Source organism: Mus pahari, chromosome 3, assembly GCF_900095145.1.
Source record: "Mus pahari chromosome 3, PAHARI_EIJ_v1.1, whole genome shotgun sequence".
Taxonomy (NCBI): domain Eukaryota; kingdom Metazoa; phylum Chordata; class Mammalia; order Rodentia; family Muridae; genus Mus; species Mus pahari.
This window is the reverse complement of record NC_034592.1, coordinates 22,978,271-22,991,667: the sequence shown is the minus strand read 5'-3', so window position 1 is coordinate 22,991,667 and position 13,397 is coordinate 22,978,271. Positions and strand designations below refer to the sequence as shown.

At 51.3% G+C, this 13,397-nt stretch overlaps 1 protein-coding gene across 10 annotated transcripts in view; it reads right to left on the bottom strand.

The window, feature by feature from the left end:
* Dab2ip (DAB2 interacting protein) overlaps nt 1-13,397 on the bottom strand; it is a 176,101-nt gene that overhangs the window by 56,253 nt on the left and 106,451 nt on the right. For all 10 annotated transcript variants that reach the window (XM_029537055.1, XM_021194743.2, XM_029537060.1 and 7 more), the window contains exon 3: nt 13,130-13,272. In XM_029537055.1, the coding sequence (XP_029392915.1) occupies nt 13,130-13,272 (143 nt within the window). The remainder of the gene's footprint in view (nt 1-13,129; nt 13,273-13,397) is intronic.

Genomic DNA, 13,397 nt, shown 5'->3' with positions numbered 1-13,397 from the left:
CTCATGGGAGGGAGAGACATGTTATTTACAGAGCCTTTTCAAGACTCCTTAATACACTCAGAATTTATAACATCACAAAACTGTCAGGCTGCCATTAAAGTGGAAGCAAAGACCTAGTAAGAAAGAAAAGTCTGGTTGGGGATATTGAGGTCAACACTTTGCTGGCACATCCTATAGACCCCCAGTTCAACAGTCATAGGCAGCTAGCGGCCAGTCCTGTTGCAGGAATGAAGTTCCTGACTCTAGTTGCAGTTGCACCTGCAGGTGCCAGTCTCCTGCATCAGAGGAACATCCCTTTGGCCTTGGGGATATAGAAGCCCAGGTCTAAAGCCAGCCCATCTCTAAGAGCTGGCTATATCATTAGCCGTCTTCAGCCTTGGTTTCCACACTTGTAAGAAGCATATTTCTTAGGCTGTCAGACCACGGGAGAGGCATAAGCTCTTGTACCTGCCCAGGATGTTTTAGGAACTCTCTGTTTCTACCCTACTCCCACCTGATCAAACACTGCAGGTCTGGACTCACTACCACTGGGCAGTGTGGTTGTAATCTGCCTGTGAGACACGTTTACCCCAGCGTATCTCCTTGCTAGGGGAGAGGCTGAGGCTAGTTTTTCTACCATTACTTCTCCCCACCTCGCCTGATGCCTGACGAGTAACTGTACCTGAACAGTGCCCCTTCCCTCATGAGCCGACCATCAAAGTGCCTATGCTGCTGTAAGGCTCCAGTCCCTGAGGTGTCTTGCCTTAACAGGGATCTCAGACCTTTAGCACCTCACCACCCGATAGCTGCTGTCTCCCCATGGCCTGAACCTCAGCCTTGTATGACTCTCCAGATTTCTCACAGTAACACCTTCTCAGAGTTTCGGAAGCAAACCAAAGTCATTTACCAACTATTTTCTCCCATTAATCTCACAATGCGTTTGCTCTTTTCCTTCCATAATGACTCATTTAGCAGCAACAGAGCAATTAGGCAGACCACAGAATATTGATTTTCTAAGTAGAAGAAATGTCAGCACAAACATCATTTCCTGCTTGTCTTGGGCCATGTCTTCCTACATGATGGGTACACCCTGGGGGTGCTGATGTGGATCTACTGTCAGAATTCTGGGGTCTCAAACACGATCCACTACATAATGGGATAACAGAATGATAACATGGTATGACGGAATGATCACATATGAAATTTCAGGTAGAACTTAAAACTCCAGGGGACCTGTCTCATCACACAAGAAAATGGGGTCTGGTCCAGACACAGGTCTATGTGTCAAAGCAGAATTCTGCTCATCAGTGAGGCCTGGTGTGGCTTGTTTTCAACGGAGCGAGGATGGAAATTCCATTCCAGTTCCAGATATATGAAGCAGCTGGTCCAAATCCTGACTCCTATCTCCACCTCGGTACAATCCCCATGTCTAGCCAAGAGCATGTCCACTTCAGGCTGCCTGTCCAACCTCTAGGTTCAGAAAGAGCTGAAGGAAGACAAGACAGCTGGACACTCCTCCTTTCCCTCCCACCATCACAGTCTAAGACAAATTCTTCATAGTTTTAGGACACTTCAAAACATCTGACCCATCCAAAACACAAGGCAAGAGGAAGAAAAAGGTAGATTGTCAGGAACAGCCAGGTAAGTAGGGCATCTGGTAGCCTTGTACTCACACTGACACAAGGTGCCAAAGCCAACCCCACAGTGGGAAAACTATTAAACGGAGATTTTGCTAATCTCCCAACCCTAGATACTCCAAACAAGTGGAGAAGACAGCTGGGGAAGCAACAGGTCCCTACCCTAGCCAACAGACTGACATTTATCCAGGGAGCAAATGGTTCTTGATAGCTACAAGGGAAAGAGCCTAAGGCCCAGCTGGTGAATGTAAATTTGAAGTGCAAACTCTGTGCCTCTGGGTGTGGTAATTATTCTCTCTGGGCTTCTCTAGTTCATCTGTAAAATGGGATGATTCCTGATCTGCCACAGCCTGAGGGGGTATGAAAGACAAGAGGTGAATGATCCAGTATGCGCGCGCGCGCGCGCGCGCGCGCGCACGCACACACACACACACACACACACACACACACACACACACACACACGGCAAGCTCAGAAAAGGAGTAGGGGTGTGCCAGTGCTGGCACATTCAGCTATAGCATGATAACATGGTCTGTTTCCTATGAACAGGGTGTCCTATTCTAGGGATCTGCAGACGGATACTGTGCAGTAAATGTGGGCAGAGGCAAAGCAGCCTGTACTCCCTCTTGCAGATTCAGACACACATTAGCACTCTAAGTTGAGGAGTTGTGCCTTAAAGAAAGTTACTTCCTCTGGTTCACTGGATGCTGCCCAGCCTGCTGGCACAATGGGATTCCCTCAGCCCAGCACACTTTAACACCTGCAAGATGGGGAGTCTGGGAAGTGTACCCAGGCTTGCAGAAAAAGGACTTTCTCTGATTCTAGGAGTGTGCCAGGGCAGTTCCAAGCCTCAACTTCCATTTCTAGGAAAGAAATAGGAAGAAGCAAGAAATCACATACCATAAGGAATTAAGAGGCAATAAAAAGAAGTGGAAATCTCAAAAGGAATCTGCTCCAGGCTATTGGAAGTCCAGAGACTGGGAGACTGGAATTCAGGAAGAGGGTACCACACAGATACGCCTCTCTTCCTCGCTTCCTGCTCGAAAACTCAGTCCTAGCCATCAGTAAGCGTCATGACCAGGAAAGGAGGCTAGATCCCCACAACAGCTGGTCACACGTCTGAGAAGACTACAGAAACAAGAGACACCAGAGAGACACAGACACATGACCCATATGTGCCAGAGCTCTCATTGTGGGTCCCAGAAGCAGCAAGGCCAGCCTGAGGGCCATGTGGGCAGAACACTGGCAACTCCCCAGAACACTCAGTGTCCCATTTTTCTCTTAGAGAGGGGGCTCCTTGAAAGGTCAAGGACTCCAAGAACCACTGGGTCCTCTGCAAGAGCTCCTGACAAACCCTTCCTGGCAGACCCATCCATAATGGTGCAGATTTTGCTCCCAGCAAGGACAGTGCTTTATTAATTATTCAGAGGACAGTACAATTATGCAAATCTGTGGACAGCCTCTGCCCAACTACTTCCTTCAACAGAGAGCGCCTGAGGGGGATGGGAGACCCAGAGTCAGAGCAGTTGTGGGGGGGGGGGATCCGCTCATCCCACAAAGGGACAACAACTCCCAATATCGGAGCTAAGATTAGAACTGGTCAAGCCACTAACTCTTGGAAGACAGAGAGACACAGACACACAGACAGACACACAGACAGACAGATACACACACACACACACACACACACACACACACACACACACACACGAGACTTGGAAAGTGTTTTGAAGAACAACTCTGAGGACCTTATAATAACTTTTTCCAACACGTCACCCTGCCACTTGAGCCAGCAACGCCATTATGCAAGGCTCACTCCTGCAGGTCCTGAAGGCAGGGAATGCATCCAAAATTCAGTCTTAAAAACATGCTTCTGATGAGAGGGAACACCTCAAGCTAATGTTTACCAAATGATGTTCTGCAGAACACTCCTGCAGATGTCTCCAGCTGCTCCTGGGGCTGGGGTGGGGGCAGGAAGCCCAGGATTAAATAAAGCAGAACTGCTGTTTTCACTGCAGGAGCTCTCAAAGGCTCTAACCTTGAGGTAAGGAAACAAATGTCCCCTGCAGAAGACAATGTGTATTCCCATACTTAGGAAGCTCTGGAACCAATTTTGAGGTCATCCCCCCAACCCCAGATGGCTTTTGGCTAGGAAATACCCGATCCCCAACCTATTACCACCAGCAAGAATGTGGAAGTCTTTGGAACTTAGTTTGGGAGACATTCCAGTGGGCTCAGAGTATGGCAGACAGAAGAGCAGGTCCTTCTCCTAGTCTGAAGAGGCAGTCTGTTTCACCGAGACCCCTGCAGGCAGCTAGTCACAGGCTGGGAAATACCTTGGAATAGGTTTTCATGACTCCTACTCAGAGCACCAAAGCTACACATCCAGACTCTAGGACAAAGATGAGACCACTTCAGGTAACCTGGACCAGGCCTGTGGTCTGCAGCCTACTCAGTAAGCCCTCAGCTCTGCACCCCTCTCACAGACCCACAGTAAAACACGCAAGAGGCTATTTCACCAGCACTAAATTCTCTGCCCTGATCTTCCAAGGCAGTAACCAAAGTCACATTCACGTTCTGACTTGGAGAGTGGGGTACTGTGAAAGCCAATTACGCAGCACCCCCAACCGCTGTTAATCAGTGCCATCCTAAGAAGACAGGAACCAGTTACAGACACACAGGACTGTGAGGTGGAGACAGTAGCAGCTCCTACCCATGTGCGTCAGAAGGATGAAACACAGAGGTACTTAACAGACTAAGCACAGCCCAATCTAGAGCAGCTACTCAAGAGCTACTCAATGGTGGTGGGTGGGGCCATCCCAGCACCAAGAAAAGCCTGCTGTGTAGACAGCAAAGTCCCAGGCATCTGCATCCTGCCCAGCTACATGGTCCACCAAGCTCCAGGGGCTTTACGACCAAAGCCTAGCAACTAGCAACAACTTCAACTGCCGCCCTGCCATGGTGCTTTACTAAAACAAGGAATTTGAAGCTAGGAGGGAAATAGTAGTTGACACTGGGGCCTCAGACAGGCTCATGACTCCTCAGCATGTGGTAGTGTGGGAACTGTAGGAGCTAGAGCATGAGGTAGGTGGCCAGGGCCACAAATTCCAAGACCCTGCCTCTAAAGGCAGATCCCCTCACCCACCATTCATAGGTGAGCTGGGACAGTCTGCCCACTGGCAGCCACACTCCCCCACATAGGCTGTGCTAAAAGAGCCCCCTGGTGAGGGCAGGACACCCCTAAACAGCCCTAAAACACTGGCAACAGTTCTCAGACTTTGAGGAAACATGCTTAGCCAACAGAGTGTCATCCAGCACGTCTCGGGTGGGGTCCAGAACCTGTATTTTATCAGATGACTCTTCCTCTGCATGGAGCATCTATGACAAGCTCCATTCCAGTCACTTCTGGGACTGAGCTCCCTGACTACCTTCTGGGGGTGGGGGTGGGGTGGGGCTGCAAAGAAGGCATCAAGGGAACAGGAACAGGGGGTGGGACCAGGAACAATCCATTAATAAATCTCCCCAGCCAGAAACAGTAATTGTTAAGGCTTGGCCATTCTTCACGTGCTAACAATCTGCAGCTGCAATACAACGCTCTGATTATGAATGTCAAAAAGACAGAGCATGAAATTAACTTCCCCTTAGTCAGTGGGCACAGGGAGATGCTACACTAATTCACTGCCCTCAGCATGAAAACTCCCCACGACAATGTCGCATCTTATTAGGGTGTGTGCTACCCTGGCATCATCTATATCTCTGCCCAATGTGTCCTTTTACAATCAGGCCGGGCTGACTGTACGACGGAGCAGGACCCTACTTGTTCAAGACAAGTCAGAACAGCAGGCAGGAGGGGGCCAACCGAGGAGGGGGAGTTGCCAGGGCAGCTGAGAGAGGGCTGAAGAGCACCCCAGCTCCCTACTGGGCGCTTCCCACTGGATACGAGGAGGAGGAGGGAGACTGAGACACTAGAACAGCTCATCTTGCAGGGAACAGTGGGACATGTCAGTTATTACACCATGGGCCACAAGAGAAAGAAAGCTGAACTCACAGCCAATGCCTGTAACGCTCACAGCCCCTGTCCACAAGCCCCAAGGTACCTGTGAGTGCCAGCAGGTAACAGCAAAGCCTCTCAGGTTACCTTTTTGGGGGTCACTACAAGGAGCAGGGCCTTGAGGCCATCCACTGGCCCATCTCTCAGCATATGCCAAGTTACTCACTGGCAACAGTAAATATTTCCATTCAGGACACAGCACTGTTGGCTGCCTCACATCAGCAACCCCCACCCCACACCCCAGAAGCAGTCAGAAGCCAGAGGCATGCAGGCCTCCTGAGCAGGCAAAAGCATTCCTGCCATACTGCCAGAATCAGGATTCACCTCCAGCTGTGGAAACACTTAGCCAGAATCCCCAGGAAGGGTGTCAGGTTGGACATACTCTTCCTCCTCTTCTGGGATCTTACTCCACCTCTTGCCTAGCATAGACAGAGCATGTAATGCATAACTGATGGCTTTCACAAGTACCTGCATCCCAAGTTTCAAGAAAAGTGTTTAGTACAGAACAGCACATGAGGGGGACAGCCATATGCCCACAAAGCTCTGATGCTCTCTAACTCAGGAGGAATGGGAAAGCGGGCCCAGCAGAGCTGGGAGAGGAAGCTTCCATGTCACGTGCATCACAGAGCCACCTCTGAGTCTTTCTTAGGTAAGAGGCACATGGGATGGTGATAAAAGGGGCTACTGAGGAAGACAGATCATCTACAGCATCCAAGAGACAGATGACAGCATGTGACCAAATCCAGGCTCACCTTACTCAAGGACCACACATAGGTGATTCCACAGTGCATACTGATGGGGTTTGAGGGCAAGAAGATAAGCTCTTGCTGGGGTTTGGCCATGGCACCTACCTAGACTCTGCTTCGGGTAACAGAAAGTACCCCTTGCATGGGATGAGTAGGAAAAGGGCCAGTACACTGAAGAAACTCAAGTGAATACATAGAGGGCAGGTGTTTCGCATGTCACCTGGGGGCTCTAAGGATGGGATAGCTTGAGTTCAACCTGGGCCTGCTGCTCACACCCACTCACACAACTCTTACCCAGTGGGATGCTGTTCAGGGGAACCCTTCCAGACTTACGGGCACAGAAATCTGCAACCACCAGCACAACTCTGGGGAAGGGGCGTTTTTGTCCTTCACAATCGCAAAGAGAATAGGGCTGACAACTCAGAGTGGGGAGAAACTTTGGCTACCGCCGGGAAGGCACCATGCCAACCAGGGAGGTACATGGCTTTCCTTCTTGCCTTTTCAGTCTCTCTATGATCTCTACTTTGCTTCTGTGGTCTTCAGAAATAGCCGTTAATTAGAGCCCGGTAATTAACTTTCTGGTTCAAATAATATTCTGCAAAGGAATTCCATTAAAGAGTCGATTTGCATAGCCTCTGATATGGGGCCTGGAAATAGGCAAGGTTACTTGGGGGAGAGCAGTCCTGTGGTACCCCTGAGGCTGGCTGTCACCAGGACCTGGTCTCTACTTAGCAAGTGAGGCTGAGAGGGAGTCAAAGGGCTGGGGCTGAGTAAGTTACCCCCAAGAAGTTAGGCAGCTTGTTCACAAATTGAGCTAGCATGTTTATATGCCCAGATAGAACTGCATGTGGATGGGAATGTGCACATGGGCACAGACACAGAAAACACACACACACACACACACACACACACAGAGAATGCATACCTGGATACCACAGAGTATATGTCAACACAAAAGAAGACACACAAGGAAAAAAAACACACAATAATAATACAGAAGCCAGCACTTACTGAGTATTTAGATTGAATCATTTGCCTATGTTTTCCTATAAAATCTTAAAACTTTAGATGGTCTAATCCAACAGGATGCCAAACTGATACGTTGCAAATGTTATATATGTGTGTGTGACATACATATACATATATATGTATACATATATACGCTTATTTAAAATATATATACAAAAATACATGTCATGCACATACACCTTCTTGAGGACAAATGCATACTTGCAAAATATATAAAGTATGCAGATGTGTGTTTGTTCAAAGAAAGGCTTACCCAGCCTCTGACACTTCAGCTGGGCAGCCTGGGGCTGATCACTAGCTAATTTCCACCATTCCTTAAAATATTACCCAGCTCAGATCTCTAGAAGGCACACAAGGGAGCTGCGGATATAAAAGGAAGGCAATAAAAATGAGAAAGCAAAAATAAATTGGCTGTTGCATGCACCCAGGTTGCAGTCTGTGGCTTCCCTCTCCTCGGGAGATGAGGTTCAGCATCGCACCCAGGGCTCTGGTTAGGCTGTCTGTGCTCACAAGGCCCCAGGTAAAGCGGTGCACAGGGAAGCAATCTGATTACAACATGCCTGGCCTCAGTTTCCCTGGACCTTACAGCCCCTTCTCTGCCTGCCTACGCTGAAGGACAGATGCCCTAAATAGAAGCTTCTTCATAATGATTATTGCTTTAGAATTAAATCTGATTCCCTTATGTTGGGGGAGGGAGGAGGGGAGGAGGAAAGAGATGAGAACCAGGTGAGGCTTTCTCACCAGGAGTTAATGAATTTCCCGTTATAGCTCATATAACATGGAGGGCCCACCCACACAAGGCCTCCCAGTGCTAAGGAAGGCCTGACAGGGCAACTGAAAGTCCTGCAAAGGGCTGTGTGGGAAATTCAGAACACAAGGAGAGAAGAGAGGAGTCTGGAGGGAACAGCACCACTGGCCACGTGACTCAGGAGAGCAGTCAGCACTCAGCCACTAACAAGCAAATTAATGCAAATAAAGAAATGTCGTTTTCTCCTGCCTCTCCAAAAAGAGTCCATTTTAATGACAGACAACTCATCTCTTTGAGGGTATGAAGAAATGCCAACAGGTGGTCACTCTCAAAGCTCACTGGCAGGAAATAAGCCATTAGAGGATTATGATGTGTATGTGTGTGTGTGTGTGTGTGTATGTGTGTGTCAGAGAGAGAGAGAGAGAGAGAGAGAGAGAGAAACTTCAAATCCCATACTCTTTGGCTTAGTAATTCTAAAACATTATCCCTCGAGAAGATGAGAGAGATGCAGACAAAAATAAATGTACAAGGCTTTAAATTAATAAAGAAAAAGTAAACCTAAAGGCTAGATGAATTAAAATAAGGATGGCTCAGAAGGAGGTGGAACAACGGGCATTTAGAATAGATTGGTAAAACGCATAGGGAAGATCTTCACTCCCAGGCATGGCTGAGGAAAAGGCCCCTTTCCCAGGCCTCTGGCTTTGCTTTGTTCAAGGTCAGCATCCCCCCTCTCCATTACCACTCAGTTCCTCCTATCAGGAGCAGCAGCATCTATAAGCTCTCTAGAATTCTGGAATAATACCACATGAGTGACTCTTAGTCCAGCCTACAGATGAGAAAACTGAGGCCTACCAAGCAAAATGGCTTCTTCCTGTTGACACTTGCTGAAATACTACAGTTAGGCTAACTTTTTTCACACATTATGTTTTAACTTAATCAAGTTTTAGAAACATTTATGAAATGTGTGAGACCCAGTATTAAATGCTAAGGAAACTGCATGAAATGAGACAGGAGTGTGTGTGTGATTAAATACTGAATGTATGATACCAGCATCTCCATCATAATTTTCACTGTGCTCACTTTGTAGATGTATGAAATACGGCTCCCAAAGCCTGGGTGACTTGCTCTAGGGATGGGCTGGAAGCCAAAGCTCACACACATACGCCCATTACATAGTAGCTGTCTAAAGAGCATCTCGCAGTCCCTATTCTTCACTGACCAGTTCAAAAGGAATGCAGACAAGGCCCTGACCCCCCCATCCCTGTGCTCACCAGGACAGGAGCCAACACAAGCCCTGGCCTGGATACCAGCCCTGAGACTGCAAAGGCCTAGGCCAGCACAGGCTCTGCCTTCCACCTGTTCTTCACCCTGCTTCCTGTTTCTTCCTCCACCCCTGGAAACAGAATTCATCATCTGCCTACTCAGGGCCAGCCAGGGAGGTCCCTGTAACCACCCCCACCCCCACCCCCACCCCCACCCCAAATTACTGCCTCTCCCTGGTTCTACACACCTGGAATCCCTCCCTGAGAAACTTTCAGATGTGGAAACTGAGTTCTGCACATTCCTGGGGACCGACAGTGCGGCTCTAACTGCACACACACACTAGCCTTACCTAGGTGCTCCTGACCGCGCACACTTCCAAGCTAAGGGCTGCCCTAGGCCAACTGGCAAAAATGAGGAGGGTTCTGCCACTTCCGGAATACAGACAGAAAATGGGGGGTGGGGGCACCCTCACTCAATGTGTAGGGTCACCTAGAAATGGTGTCAGGAGAAAGGGGGGATAAGGATGTTGGCTGACCTCCTAGCTCGGAAGCATCAATAAATGAGCAAGCGACTTGATTCTGGGAAGGCAGAGCCATGGCATCTTTTATTGCTTTTACCAACATTAAAACCAACCTGTAAATGAAGCAGCAACACTTCCAGCCTGCAAGAGGAAGGAAGCACTCTGCCAGCACCCAGCTCACCTGGAAAGTGATCTGGCCAGCACTCATTTCTGCTATCCAGGAGAAATGATTACCTGTCCCTGGTGCTTACTGCCAAAGCCTCTAAAGGAGAAATGGGTGTCTGAGAGGACTGGGGGTCATGGAGAATGGTTAGAAACCTCCCCTGGAGCCATTTCAGTAGAACAAGTAGATAGGCTCTAACCTGTCCTGTAGCCCTGAGCCCTTGGCATGACCCAAGCCTCACAACCAAACAGTAGCAACAGCGCACACCTAGGGCAGACTTCCTTCCGAAGATTCCCAAAGATTCCAGCACAGAACCACCTGGTTTCCAGACTCCGGGTGGAGAATTCCAGAACAAAAAACAACCTGTCCAACACAGCAGTCACAGAGCGCCCAGACTAACATGCAACAACACCTCTTTAGCAGTCATACAAACCAGACAGATTTACCCAGTTACACTCATGGAAATGACCAGATAGCCCTAAACTCTTCATCTACATGGGACGGTCACTGGGATCAGGGTTCATACATGAACCTGGAAGCCTCTATCCCCTCTCCATCCTTGCCCTCCATCCACTCTCTGCTTGGTGTCTCTGTATTCACCCCAGGAGAGGCATCGCAGTCAGGGGGTGAGCCTGCAGAGGGGGCTCAACCTCTCCTTGGTCTGTTCCTTCTACTGCACTTGGGAAGCACAACACCCACTAGAATGAAGAGACCCTGTGCACTCACCCAGGTCTGATCATGAAATTAGAGGGTGGGGGTGGGTTCACCACAGTTGATGTTTCTCAACTCCCAAGAATGATGGCTCCGGGGGCTGCTCCCCCCCCCCCAAACATCTGCCCACTCACCCAACAGCAACCAGCAGATCAATTCCTGAACAAAGCAACAAATCAAGACCCCTGTCCTGGCAAAGCTCATTGCAGCTTCTAGACTGGGTAGAGGGATTCATACCCAGTCTGCCTGACTATTCAGGGAAATCTGGGCTCCCTTCCGGTGCCAGAGAGGCCACTAGGACAGATTGTTTACAGAAAATTGTAAAAAGACAATTCCACACCACTGCCAATGACATTCAGCTCCTCTTGCAGCCGTTCACATTTCCAGAAATGGATTTGTAGTTTCTCTCAAACCCGACTCCCCCTCCCCCTCCATGTAAGGCGGCTAACCTGAGACCAGGCTGCACAGGATGTTTCTGAAGTCATCCTAGTGAAGCCCCGACTCTGACTAGGGTTGCTGGCCAAGCAACTGCTGGCTTTTTGGTGCCGGCTTCCCAGCGGTGGAAGGTAAACACGACATGCATGCCGCTTGCTCTCAAGAGGGCAGACACACTCAGAGACCCGGGCTGCCTGCTCTCTCCTGCTCCCGGACAACCGCCACATGCACACAAAATGGGGTACGTACACAAGCCCCCGCATGCGAGAACAGAGGGTCCGGACCCCTGCCAGGGAAAGCGCAGAGAAGGGCATGTTCTTGGGGGAGACTGCCGGAGGTGGGGGCCGGAGGAGAGAGGAAGGCAGCGAACCGGGTGGCCTGCCGCCCAGACAGACAATAATAACAAAGATGGGAATGGAGATTTTCAAAGACGCAGTGGCTGCACCCAGCACCGAGCTCTGGCCTGGATGCATCTTCCTGCCAGGGAACGCCTGGTCCCCTGAGGCACCATAGCCATCAGTGAAAGGCTGGGGGTGGGGGTGGGGGTCCTGCCTTAGGCTAGGCTTGGCAGCCGGGGCGGGAAGCCAGGTGCAGACAGTGGTGGGGATACACTGAAGAACAGCTCTAGGCTGATGGAAGGTCTAGTGGTTCTAATTGGGATGTGGGAGGGGTGCCCTGGGGTAGATGTTAGGTGTCAGTTAAATGGCACACCACCTTGGGCAGGAGTTAGGATAACTTGGACTCCTTGCTTGCTGGAACCAAGGAGGAAAGGAAAGACATTATCATTCTACCTGTGCCTCCCGCACAAGAAGTGCCAACTCGCCAATGGTAAAACGGACACAGACCTGGGAAGGCAGATGCCAGGAGCCTAAGATGTTGGGGCTGAATGCTGAAAAGGCTCCTTGGAGCCTACTGGCTCCTTCACCTCCACGACACGTTCTAACTGGCACAGGAATCCATCACTGCTTATGCCTAAGTGGAAAGGTGCCTGTGGCTGACACGACTCAAGGAGGCGAACCAGGGCCCCCAGAGGCTGTGCCCGCCCAGTGCCCCCGCACGGACAGGATGGCTTGCCCTAGCGAGCTGAAGCCTGCACGTTGCCAGTGACTCCAGAGCAGGCTCAACAACCTTCTCCCCTCCCCACAAGCCACCTCCCCCTGGAATTTCCACACCTGCTCCCGGCTTGCCCAGAAGGAAGCAGGGAACAGAAGACACCCCTGGGAGCGGGAGGTAAAGAAGGGGAGCAGCTGCCCAGACTGTAGGGGGAAGGCCCATTTTCTCAGGTCTTAGGTTATGCCCATCAACCGAGCGCTTGGCCACTGCCTGCTCGGCTCGCCCCAGCCCCCAGCGGAGCACGTGCCCTACTTAGCGCAGATGTGCCCCCTAAGCGGCCCAACCCCCTGTTCCTCCCCTCCAGATGTTCACCCTTTTCCGCGCCACGAGCGCTGCCGGGTCTGGGCAAAACCCAGCCGAAAATGCCTTTTGTATCGGACAGCGAGGGACTCGGTAGGCCGGGGATGGGTCCTGAGGGTGGAGGCACCACTTCCGTCCCTACCTCCAGGCACAGAACCGCTCGGGAAACAATGCCCACCTCGGCCAGACGAGGCAGGACCCCACATGCCCGAGAGGGCACTTGCCGCCCGGCCTCACCCCGGACTCCAGCACCCTCCTAGGTGCAGCCGGTGAAAGCAACGAAGGGTGCAGCCCCGGTCCCCGAGTCCGACGGGGGCCCCGTTCCCGGAGTTCCCGGAGGTCGGCGAGGCGTCACTCCCGCGGGAGCGTGCCCTGCCCGGCTCCGGCTTTGTCCCCGCGCCCTCGGGGCGCAGCCGGGGCGGCGACGGGCTCACCTCTCATTGTCCGCGGCGGCGGCGGCGGCGGCGGCTGCGCTCCGGAACCCCGGCAGGATGTGGCGGAAGCTGTGGTTGCGGTCCAGTTTGGGCTGGCTCTTGGTGCGCTTGATGGAGCCCTTGAGGCGGCGGCTGAGGAAGCCCTGCGCGCGGGGCGACAAGAGGGGGAAGGGGAGGCGGGGTTAGCGCGGCGGCGGCGGGCTGGGACCCGCACCCTTGCGGCCCACGGCGGGCCGGGCTCGGCCCCAGCAGCTCGCGGCCCGCGCCG